Source organism: Taurulus bubalis (genome assembly GCF_910589615.1).
Source record: "Taurulus bubalis genome assembly, chromosome: 1".
NCBI lineage: Eukaryota > Metazoa > Chordata > Actinopteri > Perciformes > Cottidae > Taurulus > Taurulus bubalis.
Genome location: NC_136589.1, coordinates 10,836,837 through 10,853,933, shown reverse-complemented (window position 1 = coordinate 10,853,933; position 17,097 = coordinate 10,836,837). Strand labels below are relative to the sequence as shown.

Genomic DNA, 17,097 nt, shown 5'->3' with positions numbered 1-17,097 from the left:
AAGAGTTCATAACTTGGTTTTGTTGCTTATTAAGGTGTCTGGAGAAAAGTCATACATTGGCTTTTTATCTTCTCATCAAGGCGTTTCTTTCTTGTGTGGAGGATCTGCTTGCCAAAATGTGGGTTTATTAACATGAGAGATTTGATTCTGTTGGCAGAAAAATCTATTGAAGTACTAGTAAAAGTACATTTTATAGCTGAGAATGAGTGAATACGCAATGGCCTCCTGTTGTTGTGTTTCAAGTATACAACTGTTAACCAAACTGTGTGTTGTTACCCAAAAGATAAGTATAGAGTCCTCAAGCTGACTTTTTTTTTCTGCCAATCCAAAGTAAAATATTTTACCTGGATTTGAAACCAGATTTATTTGGGTTTAAATTGAAAGTATATACTGAGTATACTATGGAAACAGGAATTAATATTAACTCAAGCTCCACTCATTAGCTTTTCTTCTGAGTCTTTCACACGTCTCATGTTCTTCATCGGTGGAGGGGGTTTACCCACTTGTCATGGGGAAATAATAATTACCCATGGTTACCTATTATTATCAAGACATTACATGTAAGTAAGTGATGCACAAATAACAGAACAGAACGTGTTCAGGAACCGCATCTGCTGTATGACGCAAAGATAGGAGTGATGTCTCTCCCCTTTATTTCTTCTTAATTAGCTTAGCTGGTGAAAATATTATTATTCAACACTGTTGAAAGTTTCATATCTTGTATTTTCTTGTTGCACCTCTCAACTGAAGCTGTTTGATGGCCGCTCCATTCTATCAAATGGAAATACACAGACATATTTGGTATGTTTGGAAAATTTTCGATTTTAGAAGTTGCAATTAAAGTTCTATAATGATGAATGATGTTTAGCTGCACAACATTAGTTTGCGGTCTAGTTCAAAAGGGGTCAAGGGGTTCAAATTGACAACTTGATGTACAAAATATAAACTAAAACGCAATATAAGAGCTGGTATCTGAAGAATGTAGTGTATGTGTTTGCTGGACAAAAGGAAAAAGATCCCAGTTAAACTCCAAGAAAACCAGAACAAACCAGCAATAAATCAACCGAAACGCATACGACCATAAAGATAGTCTCCTAAATCACCTGTACATCACCTTATTATCTGTTGATTCACTGGCCTGGGGTCATCATTTCTTCTTCTGAACCTCCTTTCTTCTCTGTATTTTTTAATTTATATATATATTTTTAAATGTTTGTTTGAATAAATTATAGTTTATTCTATTCTGTGCTACAAGTCCCCCTTTAAAATTAGATCTCAAATTTAGTTGTATTTACCAGATTAAATAAGTCATAAATAATGATAGTAACATTGTTGAGACAATGATTTGGAAGCTTTGTACTTAAGTGTATGTACATCTTTTCTATCTCTCTGTGACTCAGATATTGTTTAGTAAAATGATTTGTGGAGGTACACTGCCACCTTGAGCTGCCCTTTTTTTTCTGTGGCAAAATGAGAACAGCGTGCCGGAGCTTGAAATATTCTGGGTTTTTAAGTGTAGGATGAAACCTTCACCACAAGATGGAGGCAGCTCACCGCTCATCGTGGAGTCTGAACCGGCAGCGCAGACCGCGAGGCCTCCACAGGCGCTGAACACTGCTGTGAAAAGTCTTTAGATGAAAGAGCCATCAAACCTCAGAAATCTAATGTGAAAATGTGGTTCAACTCAGGAAGCTCCTGTAGATCAAGAAAGTCTTTGAAGAGGTGAAAGTATAGTTTTTGATTACATCCGCCGAGAGATGCCTGCAATTGTGCAAATAACTTGCTTTATGGCCTAAAAACAAAGGCAAACAGTAATATAACTGTCTAAATGGTCAGAGATCGTCTGCATTCTGTACAAAATCCACCGGTGTTGCATTTCTTCTTGGAGAGGAACTTTCTAATAAAGTGGAGTCAGACCCCCTCTGAGCCCCGCTGTGATTACTTTGGTTATTGACACATTATCTGCCAACACTTCCCCATTTTTTTCAGCATCTGATAGACTGAGGTTTCTCTCTGATGCAGCTTTTCCACCGAGATCCAGGCCGCAGAGTAATTGTCCGCGCAGCACCAGGAGTCGCTCTGTCTGACTGTAATTCTATAATATCGGGGTTGGCTATGACAATAATCCCCGGGGCTCGTCGTGCACCGCCAAAACAGTTTTGAGAAAACTCAAATGTATGTATGAGAATCTGAGTGCGGAAAAAATATTTTGGTGAAGACACAGCTTCTTGAGTCTGTGACTGGCTTTTGTTGAGTTATTAAAAAGGGAGAAAATAAAACAGTTTTACATCCTGCATGGAAAGGAATTGAACAGAAATAACAGAGATCATGACGTGGGATTGACAGATTTCTCCACCACCTTTATTCAAAGTTGTTTCGGTGTAGCTTGTGTGATTGTGGATGTGAGGCGCAGGGGGCGGATCCCCAAGCTCAGGTTGGGGGAGGTGATCGAGGGAATGTACTTCCCAGTGCAGGTGCTGCAGCCAATCGGCACATGGCATTGGACACACCTGCAGCCCATCAGGTAATTAGAGGGAGCATGTATTCTCAGAGCTGGGAAGCAGAAGGGGAGGAAGGAAAGACAGACTGGACAGGAGGCTAGGAGGCTCGGAGGATCCTCGGGAGAGGAGTGCCGCAACGGGCACGAGGTAAACCGTGTACTAAACCTCTCTCCTCTGATCTGTCCACACAGAACAAAGGACGCTGCTCGTGAGACTGAAGACCCCCACCGGGAGGAATCTTGTGTTGAGTTTAACCCCACCCCCCCTTCACCCCAAACCTATTTATTAAAGGACACCTTGTTAACGTACTAATGTCTCTGAGTCTCCTATTTTATTGCTGAATCTTGCCTCCAAGTCCTCTGGGTTGCCCCAGTATGGATCGCAACAGATTCTATCACCGACGTGTGTCAAATGCAGCTCGTTCAGTGGCACTAAGCTACAAACTATGACGAGCTATGGGCCCTATAGTGTCAGTTTTGCACGTTTCAGCGTGTCAATATACAGTCATTACATATTGTCTTTTCAAAATAAACCTGTTTTCACAGGACGTTGGGCTGAGGCAACAAAACCTTTATTTAGGTTAAGGAAAAGAGCGTAGTTGACGTTAAATGGACTGACTTACTAGCAAGTTATGTAAAATTACGGTCAGGCATTTCTTTTGGCTAGAAATTAATTTTAATCTGCTGTTAGGGAATACATGAACGCTTTTAGTGTTATTTAGAACATTGCTCAGTTGTGCATTTTCAGCTTCTTGTGGCCGAAAGGAGTATTACAACAAGAAACAAACTCTTTTACCTCAAACTATTTTCACCATCTTTTTTTCCTTACTTGCCTTTCAGAACTTCAATACACATGTGTTGCATGATATTAGATTAAAAACAGAACTCGGTCTTTAAACCCAAAAGGATGTTGCTGTTAGAGAATAACAGGAGGCGGTATGTGAAAAAACCAGCAGACTGGGAGCTCCGCTTTGCCCAGCTGGTGCATCTTCACAGCCATGTCTCTTCCAAGGATTTCACTCGTAAATCTATGAAGAAATGCTCAAAGACGAGTAGAACGTATACATTGTTTCAGGCTGGCGTGTTGATATCATGTGTCTGGAATATGGAGAAAATCTGAAAGTTTTTAACTTGTCCCAGATTCCAAACAATAGATGTTTCATCACATGTTTTACTTTTTTGTAAAAGGTAATTTTAGAAATGCTGATGGAGGTAGCACGCACACAGACAAGAACACATAATGAACAATTTAACGGATTGGTTTTCTTATGCTGTTTTTTTTTTTTTACATGTAATTACAGACAAAAGAAGCAAAAGCAGAACAAAAAGTTAATACCATACACTTAGATATCAAAAACAACATGTTTGTCTGTTTGCACGTACACATGTTAGAGATTATATCTTCCTGCTGTCAACAGACTGATACATCATAAGACAAAACGTGTCTTGTAATAACTAAAGAGAGACAGATGAGTAGGATAACCAGAAGCAGGAAGGATGCAAAACACACCTGAAAGCATTTTAGTTTGTTAAAACGTTCTTAAAATCAGTGGTAAATAAGAGCGACGGCACAGTGTGACGAATGTAAAGAAACATGAACAGTTCCTGGCTCCCATGACTCATCCATACAGCTACAGTTTCTGTATTTTTGCCACATTTTTACTGGTCATGGACTTTTAAATGCTTATAGCACAGAGGATTTCCAGGAGAACCGAGCTAAAAAGAAGTACAGCATTTCAGATCCTTTTCTCTCCACACTGGTACATGTCTTTGTCATTGGGGACGAGGAGGGATGGATGGATTCCTTGGGGCCAAACCGAGTCTTTCTTTGCTGCTCGGTCTGGTGTAGCATTTGGAGGAATAAATAGAGCCCGCCAGACAAAATACAGTATATAAGTATTGACAGGTGTATGTATGAAGTATTGTTATTTCCTGCGATGACAAATGAGTCTGTCCAGAAAATAGCTTTGATTGTTTATTTCCAAAGGCTAAAAATGACCTTTTTAGTACCAAAGTAATGTGATGTTCTCACGCTGCAACATATTCAGTGTGCTTCAGTCCCTTTTTCTCTCCCTTTGAAGTTTGTTGTCCTTGAGAGGCACCTCATTCAGCTGCATGCTGCTGGAAGATGTGCAGAGAACGAAATGTGTTCAAAAGGATTTCGGTTTTCCAGCAGTCAATCAACACTGTTTTCTTTTAACCATTAAGAAGATCTTTCCCGAAACTGGTTTTAATTGTCTCAACTTAAAAACTTATATGCCGTCATTACAAAAATAAAGGTGAAATAAATCATTTAAACTTTATGTTCTGTGGCCAGGAAACTTAAAGTTACTGTGAGGGCCTTTACCTTTTCTTTTTCATCCTGATACTTCTACATGACCTACGAGACCATCAGAGAAGATTGTCTGTTTCTATATAGTTATTATTATTATACCACTTTTTTATTATACCAAAATCAACACGAAAGGAAAGTTCCTTGTATAGCTTTAAACGTGTGACGCATACAGAATCATAAAATACATAAAAGGTTTGTTCAAATTATAAGATATATCCTTTCATTAAATGCACCTAAAGCTGATGTCGTACAATGACACAAGAATAAATCATATTTTTATGAAGGTTATAAAACTTTTGATAGATCAAAAAAGGCTTACTATTCAATAAAGATAAGATTCTTTGCAAGGCTGTTGAATTGGATTAATTTTAGCTCGGTATATTTCATGACGTGGCAACTGAATGTAAATATAAAAATAGTGCTAAAACCTAGCAAACATCTTTTTAAAGCTAATAGATCTATTTCGTCAGTTACTAAAAGCTCCTGTTTGTTACAAAACTGAAACGGCCATGCTGCAGAAAAGTATTGGAATCTTGACTTGATATTACAGACTGAATGATGAATGTGTATAGTTAAATGTATTTCTCTGAATGGCTATACTGTATATAATAATCAATAAAATTGCAATGTACACACAGGTAAACTTCCTATGCTTTAATGCTTTACCACTACTTGTTGGTGGGGGAGGCCGAGCTGCAAAGACCTATTTATTCCTGTTCCCCAGACAGTCGGGCCCATTCAGCTGACGCACAAGCGCCACCATTTACCTTCAGTCTATTTCTGTGACATATTCATACGCCCGCGTGTCAGCCTCTGTGAATCTACCTGTGCTTGGCCGAGTGGGAACATTTATACAGGAAGTCTTTGGAAATAAACATTTGCACTTATTATACGTCGCGTGCGTCGTCTTAGAGAGCGAATGCGTCGCATGCACAGGCAGACATGTGAGCGGCAGCACAAGACAGATAAGAACATGTGCGCCCATGCACACCCACACACACAGGCGGCATTCATAGCAGGCCGTAATTACATAGTGCTGCTCTGGAGAGGCCAGCCACAGCTCTGCAGACAGAGAGGGAACATACAGGAGATGTTATTGCTCTATATGTTTATAACGCTACCATGGAAAAATAAGAGGCTCGGCCACAGGCATTTCCTCAGCTCCTCTCTCTCCCCAGTCACCTCCCCAAGCCTCCGTGGGAGGGAGGCTGCAGCGTTTAGATGAGGGCTGAGCACATGTCAAACTTCATCGTTTTCAGATACAGGCAAGCTAATTTGTATTTCTCTTCTTGCATACATTCTATCGCAAACTCCTCCCACCAACCGGCTCTCCTTTCTCTGTTGGTTGAATCTATTGTCTCGATCTATGCAGGAATTATGAATGAATTAACTTGAAATGTTGATTTAATGTAAACATGTGAAGGAGAATGGTTGGTGCATCTATTGTTTGGTTTGCCCCTCACTACTAGTTGCTTACATCGCTGGCGTTACGTTTATTCCACTGCTATTTGGAAGTTGATATGAGTTTGAGTTTCAGCTGCTTTTAATATCTAAAAGTAGAAATATGTCTGAGGCACGTACACTGTTGAATCAGAACTCACTCCATTGTCTGCTTGTACCCTGGTCCGCCTTACGATTCTTGAACAGCATCTAACCCTTTTTTCGTTCCGCACTTGAAGGCAGCTTTATTCATTTCCCAGCAGCTAAACCACAGACTGTATTTAAGAAGTGGACGTCGTCACAGTGACGTCCTCCATTGGTTTGTGGAGCGCCGTTTTGAGGCCTCATGTTCGGCCGGCGGCATCTTTGGTTTTTGCAACCAGAAGTGACACGAGAGACGGTGGAGCTAAGTCCAACCAAACGCTGAATAAGACATTTTTTAGGTGACCAAAATGTTCCAATTAACTTTCATGAATTGAAAAAACCCTGTGAAAGAGTTAAAGATATAAGACGAAAAGACAAACAACTGTCAGACGGGACATCACTGTGGTAGCGACCTGTCAATCACCAGATAGCCCCGCCCTAAAGCGTATCATGCTTAATGGGTTACAAAATGAACATCATGCTGTATTGAAGAAGACTTGTTCCTCCAAAATAAATCAGTTTCAACTTTTTACGCTGCATCTTTCTTCTGGTTTCCACTGCGGGGGTCTCCAATAAATGGGAGGACTGGTGTTTTTTGGTGTAAATGCCTCACAACTTGGCTTTTATTTCTCCATTTAAATCAGTATACAGAAATACTGCCTTTATGTTGTGCGAGAACCGTATTTTGAGCATTTAAAACTCTACTATTGACTGCTTGGTATGTTGGTGTTCAAGGGAACACAGTTGGTTCTGCTGTGTGTGTTGAACCAGCCTTCACAGAATATATCCATGATTCTAAGGACAACATTAGATGATTAGGGTTCTCTCAGCTTCAGCCCAGCTTTTTCTTCTCAAATCTCTATTAAACAGGAACTTCAAGGACAAAGGAAGCGAAGGAAATTAAACTTTTTCTAGCGTTGCACTCTAAAGTCACTCTAAATAATAGTGTCAGGCTATAATGTGAATGTAAATAACAGCTGAAATCATGTCACATTTAATTATTTTCAGATATAGCTATCCTCTGCTCGTCGCTGCTCCACTGAAACCAGCTCTCTGTTTGCGATCCAAAGGATAATTAGGCCTGGGAGCATGGTGGTGCATGTTTGGTCTCTCTCTGCTCGCCTTGAGAAGAGAATGCTCTTTTTGGATGCTGCAGAACCAGCGTGTATATACCTCAAAAAGGCAGAACTGTAGCTGCTCGTGCCTCTGATGTGCCATCCAACTTTAAAATACAGCTTTGCGAGCTCAGCCTTCTTCAAAGCCTTCTTTTTTCTCGCTTTGACTTTTTTTTTTTGCCCCCTTCTGCCAGCTCCAACTCGGCTCTGCCTGCCGCCTCGACATGATGAGTGGATCCGAGTGAAGAAGTCGGGTGAAAAGCCTGAAAGGAACTGCAGCTAATTCATGAAACAATCCACTATGGCAAAAACAAAAACAAAAAGTAGTTATAGCTGCATGAAAAATACCAAGAACTCGCCACAAAATACGCCACTGAGTGTTTTGCGGGTTGATCACTGTTCTGTTTAGAATTCGCTGAAAATAATCAGTGTACAAAAGCACTCCTTTCATTCTCTTTGACTTTGAGGCCCTAATGGCTTTTTTAGTAACGACTTTGTGCCTTTAACGGCACAAACATCATTAACCCGGGACATTGTTATTCTAATCTCTCTCTGTCAGTGGCCTCAGAAAGCTGAGCCCTCGTACCATTGAAACAGTTTCCTCATTGTGAGCCCGGCAAGGGAGGGGGAATGGAGGTGGCGAGATGGCTGCTTCAACTGCTGCCACCTGAGCGGGCATCGGGCATCCAGAGGGACCTTACGTTTAGGGTGGTCTCCAAACCACGTCCTCCTGTCTCTCCGCTTTATGTGTTCCTAAATCCACCTCCTTATCCCTTTCCCCTCTTCTCATACACAACCTCTCTTACAAAAAGGCCCCTCACACGACGAACAAAGTTTCACTGGAACTCATTTGTTGACTTATCTGGCATGGCGGCAGTTCGCCTTTTTTTTTTAAAGAAAAAAAGATCTTTAAACAGCGTTTGTTGGGCTTGTTTTGCAGCAGGGAGATGGTGGACTGTTATCCCTCTCCACCCCCAGACACACAGGAAGAGCCTCTGCCATCTCCTCCACAACGTGAGCAGGTGCAAAGACAAGTCTCAATGACATCTTTGTACCAAATGGAAGAAGTTTGGAGGTTTAACAACACTCCCCTCCTCCGTCTGCCTCCCAGGGGAATCTGAACGTGAGAAGTTAGCTGTGACAGGCCGTGGAGGGGGAAGCCATATATCCTAAAGTGACACAGACACCAAAGGTAGTTGGTTTTTGGCTTCCACGGCCGCCCGTCACGCTGCTTTTATCTCAGGCAGCTCTGGTCTTTTACTGGCTGTAGTAATTCATGTTGGTCCAGTGTTGCTTCTAAGCCCTGTTCACAATAGAAACTCACAATAGCAAGGCCTGTTACGTAACTGCTTAACTTAACAGCTAAATGCACAAACTATTCTTGTTTGGGGAACTACGTGTTAAAGCATGTCTGAAATCCTTTATCTTATTGTTATTCAGGGAAAATGTGTCAAACTTGGAGGAGAAGCAATCATTTCTAACACTTAACAATTTAATATCTGACCTTGTTCTTTCAGGTATCACTTTCTTTTTTTCTTTTTTTTCACTTGCCAGAAATCTAATAGCACAAAGTACATTTGTACTTACTCCTAAACAAATTGTTTTAATTTATTAGCGATTATCAAATAACGATCAGTACATGTGCATCCCTTGAGAGATGAAAAGGAAGTGAGATCCTCACTCCTTAGCTAGAAAATAAATGTTGAGAAATCTGATTCTCTCTTACCACTTGCCTAAAGTGAGTCGCCAGATTCATTAGGACATGTATAGTCAGTTATTACTATTTATTTACTGATTATGTAGCCAATTGTTTAATGTGTAACAAAAAGAAAAATATGTTATAGTTTTGTTGTTTTATTCTATGTCTATGTTTATTGTTATACACGTTTCAACAAATCAAAACAAAACAGAACCGGTACTGTCAGTCGCTTCAGTGCTGCGTCAAAGCTGCAGCTAGTGAGGGGGAGGAATCACAGGGGCTGGTGCAGCATGTGCTGCTGGGCTGTCATATGCTGGAACTGGCAAAAAAGACATTTCAAGTGTTGGCTGGCAGCTTTTGAAGACACTATCTTTCTGTCTCTCCAAGTTTCTATTTCCTCCTCGACCTACATGTTGCTATCAGAGGTGTTCTTGCCCATGACGTGATAAAGCTGAAAGCAAAAAGCTAGATAACAGACTAACAGGCAATAAAACACTAAGCTGCAGCAACTGACGAACTGACGAAGGAAAAACAAATCTGGGTCAGTCTGGATCTAATCTGAAGGAATGGGTAGGAGGTGGGTGACTGGGGGATTGAGGTGAGAAGGTGGGCGGGGAAAGCCAGGCAGAGCAGATGAACAGTGGGAACAGGTGTGAAAGTGGGTGTGGCTGTAAGGTGATTGGGAAAGGAGGGAAAGACTGAGGGCATCTGGTGGATGGGTGGGAAAAGGCAAAGAAGAGGCCTTGGTAATCATTTCTGAGGGAATGTGGCTGAAGACAAAGACAGAGAGGCAGAATGTGATAATTTTTAAAAATGGGTTTTATAGACTATAGACACTCAAATTCAGGGCTTTATCCCTTCAAAATTGGACAGTTGTCTGCAATTGGCGCCATAATGCCAGCCATTATGGGCTGTAATGGGACAAATTATATTTGGCAACACACTGAACTCAGGTTCTTGCCAAATTCCCAAATGCAGCTGATATCACAGGCACCATGGATGTGGTGATGGAAACGGACAAACTGAGTGATAACAACTAAATGCAAAAGTCCATTAGACGTCTATGTTTGAGGCCTTACTGTATGACCGTTATCATACGTCTCTCAATCCGGGCCACCAATGACATCGCTGCACATTTGTTATACATGGTGATTATTTGTGAGCCTAATGATCAGCCACGATAAGCCATCTCCTACGACTCCATAAACGAGGAGAGTATGAGGTTTTATTATTTCTGGAGCCAGTCCCACGAGTCGAGCCTGTGCCGCCCTCTCTGGATTTCATGGAGCTCTCTGCCGGTGACCTCAGGAACAATGTGAGGGGCTGTGCCGATTCTGGGGACCAGGCAAGCCCAACTGGCCCCACCTGCTAGCAGCTTTACTGGCCTGTTTTCTACACTGCAAAAAGCACCCACTAGATTTCAACCTATAAAAGTCAAAACGCCGATGTGTTCTTAGTGTTGTTGACTAAGTTAGCAAAGCCAGTCTGAATCTGGAAATGGCATTTTTTGCTTTAAGATTTGATTCAGAAAGATAATTGAGCTAGAGTAAAGCTAGAAACTATGATGTCATTACTGTTAAATGTAACATGAGTTCAACTCTGTATTTGATCTCATATTTATATAAAAGGCTTTGGTAGCTATTCTGGGAGACGTTTCATAACATATCCAGCAAGCTGCTGATAATAATGTATGATGTCTCAGTCAAGAACAGCCCTGCATGAAATGACACCAGACCAGAGCAAATGTCTATTGTGCCTTGTCAGATAACAGTAAGAAAAACTGATCAATATATTGCTTGGGTACTTGGGTACATGTTTCAAATTTAAATATAAACCTGCATTATCAAAAACATGCAAGATGCTCCATTCATTTTTAGATTTCACTTTTAAAAGTATTGGAAATGGATTCATACTGCAAATGCCACATTTCCTTTTCGTACAGAATAGGAAAGCTTTTTGTTTTTCTAAACTGAGAGTTTAAGGATTCACTTTTTTTTAAATCCAATCCCCCCAATGGGGGGCAGACTGAGCAATTGTTGTATAAAACTGTAAATCATAGCTTGTTTTATGAAAAAAGCCCAAACTGCTGTATTTGGATGTATTGAACACCATAAGTAATATACAAGTGAAATACATGGTTTGGTACATGAACAAATTAAAATATCACGGATGCGAGCAAATGTGCCCCAATGCAAATTTTGGAGAACTCGTCTGAATTTTTCTTTGTACTAAACCTTCTCTAACTTTGTTCTGCTTCACTTTATCAAAGTCAACCTTTGCAGAGAGAATGTTCACACATTGTGTTATGATTTGGGTTAGAGTTAGACCTTACAGCTGCATCATTTCAAAGAAGTCATCACCCTGAAAGTGCTTTTTTTTTATTATAACACCCAAATTATTCAAATAGCTCTAGTGGTTTCTAGTGGGTTCTAGTGGAGACAAGATGCACATTTATTTTTTGCATGGCAGGCCTTATCATCCAGCAGAGGAGGAGCCTTAGAAAGAGAGAGTGAGTGAGTGAGTGAGTGTGTGTGTGTGTGTGGGGGGGGGTTAGTGATCCTTCACTCAGTTGTTACCCATAGACACGTGCACACACACGGTTGTGTTTTCATGACTTTGGGGGACATTACATTGACTTGCTTTCCTGGAGACTTACCCTAACCTTTAACCAAGTTTTCACCCTATGTTGTAAAGTTATTCGAGCATGCAATAGTACCAAAAGAAAAGGCAAGTCACCACACAAATCAGCTGAAAAATTCTCACACACACTTGTTGTACTTTGATATTTGTGAGGACCGACATTGAATACATTCCCTGGTCCTTAATGTTAATCATCACAGCTACATGTCTGACTCCACCCCTTACCTAACCAGTACTAAAACCGTACACATTTAAAGTTCAACTTAAAGTCCTCACTTTCCCAAATATCCTCACTCTCAAGGTCTAAAAGTGAAATTGGTCCCCACGAAGATAGGAGAACAAGACGTCGAGCACACACAGCATGTCAATCACATGGTCGTGTGAGTGAATCTGCTCTGCAGCACCTGCCCCGGCTGTAACGGGGGTCCACATGTGAACAGTGGTAGATTGTGATGCAGTACAATGCCGGCACAGAGACGACAGGGGATGAACACCCTTTAAGCTCATAATTAGGCCTTAAGAGAAACATTACTCAGAGTTCTCCTGTTCCTCAGCGTCTGCCTTTTCACCATTATGCCCTCTGCTTTTGCACTAAGTACCTCTGTCAATCATGGCCGTTGCCAAGAAACATGAATATTAATATACAGCATTTGTGAGGCTTTGGGTGAATACGACCGACTATTTCTGATGAATTGTACACACAGAACATGATCTGTTTTAATAAATAAATGTTCTCCAAAGTAAATAATAAATAAAACAATATTTTTCTTTTCCTGGAACTATTTCCATTTATTTTTTACACAAATTGACTCAATACATTAAATGAAGAAAACATTGTCTTATATAGCAAAATAATCACAATATGTACATTTTAGACATTAAACAACCGTAATAACGTCCTCGACTCAAAGCTCCAATATCAAACAGTCCTTGATTTACCTAGAAATTCAACAGCTTGCTCCATCTTTACAAAGGTTGAATTTTGTGTGTGTGTGTGTGTTAACAGAACAACACCAACAAAGAAACTTTTTTTTCAGTTCAGTGCACATGTGCCATAGTTAATTCACATAGCTTAAATCAAAATCATTGCCACGTGAATTGACTCAAACAATTGCGAGATCTTTCCTTTCATCCTTCTGCGTCACTGCTTTCTTATATGACGTCTATGGCTCTTATTTTCATGTCTCCTTTCGTTGTCGTCGTCATCGTCATCCTTGAGCAAAGTGGCAAACAGAGCAGCAGCACCCAGAGCAAAAAGGCCAACGCCCACTATAGCGCCTCCAATCGCAGCTGCTCTCCTGACCTGCATGACACAAACAAGATGTCACTTCAAGTCAACTATTCAAAGTGTAATCTGCGTACAAATACATTTCAAGTTAAATATGGAAAATAATGAATGTGGGTTTGTAGCACACCATACCTCAAAGTTAGGGTCATATTCAAAATGTAATCATTTTACTGTTGTAGGTCCCTGTCAAACCAAAAAGTTTCTGAAATTCTGAGAGTTGAATCAGTTACAACTCGCTCAAGTAAAACTTGAGACAAATTATTTGTGCCACTTTTCTTTGTCTCAATCATCCTCCTAAGATTCTGATAGAATTTGGTGTGAAATTTCACTATGATACAGGCCCTCGGATCAACTTGATACTCTATGCAAGTTGTGCGTATTCTCCACAAACAAAGTGACAGATAATTATAACGTCACAAACCAACTGAACCACTGAACCTGGTATTTTTTAAGACTCTCACTTTCCCACTTTGCCCAGATGGCAGTATCTCTAATGACCACTAGTTGAACACTCTTCACTTAACTAAATAAAGTAAATGAGGACATTTGTAATTCTCTCTGAATACCATTCCTACAAGACGGGATTCAAGCGCTAAGACTTTTACTAAGGTTTGTCTTACTTAATATTTAATCTATAATTGCAGTTTTACGCCTCGAGAGGAATATAGTTTGACTGACAGGTGTCTCGCCTCTGACGCTCAGAAGGGAGCACCATCCTGCAGCAATGATAGATAGTAAAATGTATACATATACATATATAGCAGCAAAACAACACCAAATGAAAAGGAGATTTACGACGAGCCAAAATCATAATAATGGCTTTCAAGGCTTTCTGTATAATTATGTATACAACACAGTGAATGTGACAGATGCACTAAGTGGGTTGATTAAACAAGTTTTTTTTTTTTTACTTTGCAGATCAGCTTATTAATCATCCACCGTTGTTTGAAACATGAGCAATCACATTTCATTTAGCACCACATCTGCTTCTAATCAACGGAAACAGACTGTTCTAGATGTGCGTATTGTTACAATGAATGAGACGCTGCTATGATAAACGGGTCGAGTATCCAGGTGCAGACACACACCAGGCTGTGCAGCACTTTGAAAAACTGATTTCCCACTGAAACATCAATGATTTTTTTTTTACTATAGCATATATTGTATCTACTGTTACGATTACAGTGGAGACGTTTGCTGAATTACTTTGACTTCTCTCAATTTGTTCTGGACAGAAAATTATGAAAGAATGGAAGTGTGAGTCATCTATTCATTAATTATATTGACATGACTTGTTCACAGTGAGACACTTTAGTTTGTTGAGTTTTGCCTTGATTATATCTAAATGTAGGCTGGGAAATTATATTAAAGTAAACTAATACTTCTTAGATAAACACACCACTAACTATATTTGTATTGGAAATAAAATTATGAAATCAGTTTTTTTATACTATTTATCACCGTATTCTGCATTAGACAGAAAGTGTCTTTACATTTTGTTATTACCTCTCAAAATGGTAATTTTGATTGTTAGTTGCAGAGTACGCCATTCCCATGCAGGATTCAGATTACCTACACGAACTATGCATACATGTACTTCGACGTTGCTGTTATTCTATTTCATTGAAAGAAGCCTCACAGTTTACCTACAGCTCTCTAAAGTCATATCAGAGTTGTCATAAGTTATGCAAACTGAACATCTCCCGCTGCGTCACAGTAAAAGCATTCAACTGGCTGACCAAAAATTGGGTTTCATTGTGAAGCAGCCACAGGAAATATTTGTGACAAAGGTTAATGAGGAGGCCACTGGTCATTTACTATATTTTGTGAGAGCCAAGACACCTTCAACTACTCTACAAACCTGTTTTTTTTCACACTCCAGAGCTCTACCTGTTGTCCTACAAAGAACCAGTCTCTGCATGTTAATCGGTCATTCGAGCAGATTAATCAAATTCATTACCCACCTGTCGAGACTCTGGCTCGCCGTATCGTAGCTTGGTGACAAAGTGCTCACAGTTCTGAGTCAAGACGCTGTATGGCAGCTCCAAGTTCTCCAGCAAGCAGGCATCGCGCACGATGACTCGGCGGTCTTGCGGCTCGTACTTGTGATCGAGGAGGTTGTTGATTTCAAAACGGTCGACGCCGACCACTTCCCAGATCTTCTGACGGCACACCCGGGCTCTCGTGCTATCCACGGCCATCAGCATGCTCCCAAAAGGGTTCGAGTCATCGCCTGTGTTACGGATGAGACAAACAGGTTATGTTATTTTACATACATGTACACGTGATTGGCCGGTAATAGCCGCTCTGAGGCTAACATAATTAGGGCAAGGTTATTGACGGTCGTCCAAGACGAAAGTCATAAATGCAGCACTTTACTCACTTGGAGTAGTCAAATGAATAACTTCATTTCCGCCAATGTAGACGGCCCAGTGCTCATATGTTCCGCGGAAGATCTCGATCAGGTCCCCGGGCTTTGCACCATGTTCAAACTATGATAAGAGAACAATTATTATGAATAAATGATTATAAAATAATACATTTGGCATGTAGCCAGTGTAAATGATCAATGGTTCATGCTATCTGGTTTGACGGTTAGTAGCAATAACGCTGTAAGAAGCAGAGAAATGCACAAAGAAAAAAGATGGGAAGAAAAACGCATCTAACAATGTACAATTTGAGAGAAGAAAAAAATGAAAAACCTCCAACATGTTTGTTCGATCTGCCTGACATTATACGAGATCAATACATGCACCAGTGAATGAATCATGAATCAGACAGGGCGAAAGAACGTCCTGTTTACTAAGAACTGGTACGACGTGTTGTGGAAAGAAGGTACATTGACAGATACTACGAGTTAACACTGGGATATTTTACCTCCAACAAGTTCGAGTTTTATATTATACGACAAAGGAAAATTAAATGTTTACATATTTCCCTTTACCCTGTTTGTTCTTGGTCTTCTAAACTCTTCTCATTTTAGTTATTTCTTTGACTATAATGGAAACTAACATCTCTACAGCAGCAGACTCAAAGTAATGGCATGACGCAAACCTGTTAAGCCCTAGCGTCCCCCAATCGGGGGATCCTTTTATATCAGGAAAATCAAGAAAAAGTCATGGTATAAATCCCTCCCCCCAAAAAAACAAACATGTTAGGTATCAAATTAAACAGGGCTACAATAATTAATCAGGGCTACAATAATATATAAACTGATGTACAACCTCTAAACACAACTCAAAAAATAAATAGGATTAGGGGTTAGAGTTATTAGGGTTAGGGCTTAAAGGGCTACTCCAAGAATACTTACGTCAAATCTATGAACTAGTATGTCTTTTTTAATATGTTGCCAGTAAGAATACAATCTGTTTTGAGTTTGAATTGAAGCAGCTTTAAATCTACACTAAATCCTCAGGGCTCAGTAGCAGGAGACTCACCAGTGTTGGAGCCATGTCTTCAGGTCCTCATCAAGCAGTAAGTAAGCACAGAGGAAACTTGCAGGAAATATATAGCTGCCGACACCTGAAACCAAACTGTGCTTACGTTTCACAAGCAAAAGTGTCCACCTGATTATGTGAGGAAATAAATGAGATACATACAGAGAAAGATTAGATAAGCACATGGTACACAACACATGGTCTTTTTTTTTAACTAATCATTGACTAAACGACTGTGTTCGAGGACCTGCCAGGTGATGACGGATGCAATAAAGCTGCAAAGGCTGAGTTTCCTTTCTCGTGAATTGGACAGTATACGTGCACTCATGCTACTGTTTAGTTCTCTGGGTCGAAGTTTCAGTTTCCTGGTCTTTATGGTAGATTATATAAATCTGATCATTTATTTTATGTCCATTTTACAATGACTAAACCAGCTATACTCAACAGGTCTACAGCACTATTAACAGATCATAATTACCCTTGTTTTGATCCCAGGGAA

General features: G+C 40.2%; 1 protein-coding gene across 1 annotated transcript; it reads right to left on the bottom strand.

Annotated features, from left to right (window-relative positions):
- Positions 1 to 13,014: 13,014 nt before the first annotated feature.
- LOC306747596 (phospholipase A and acyltransferase 4-like) lies at positions 13,015 to 16,613 on the bottom strand (the record flags this gene model as incomplete). The annotated part of the gene is made up of 4 exons (XM_079230661.1): positions 13,015 to 13,176; positions 15,126 to 15,394; positions 15,545 to 15,653; positions 16,599 to 16,613. 4 exons carry the CDS (start codon positions 16,611 to 16,613, stop codon positions 13,015 to 13,017), a joined length of 555 nt encoding a protein of 184 aa, XP_079086787.1.
- Between the last annotated feature and the right edge of the window lie 484 nt (positions 16,614 to 17,097).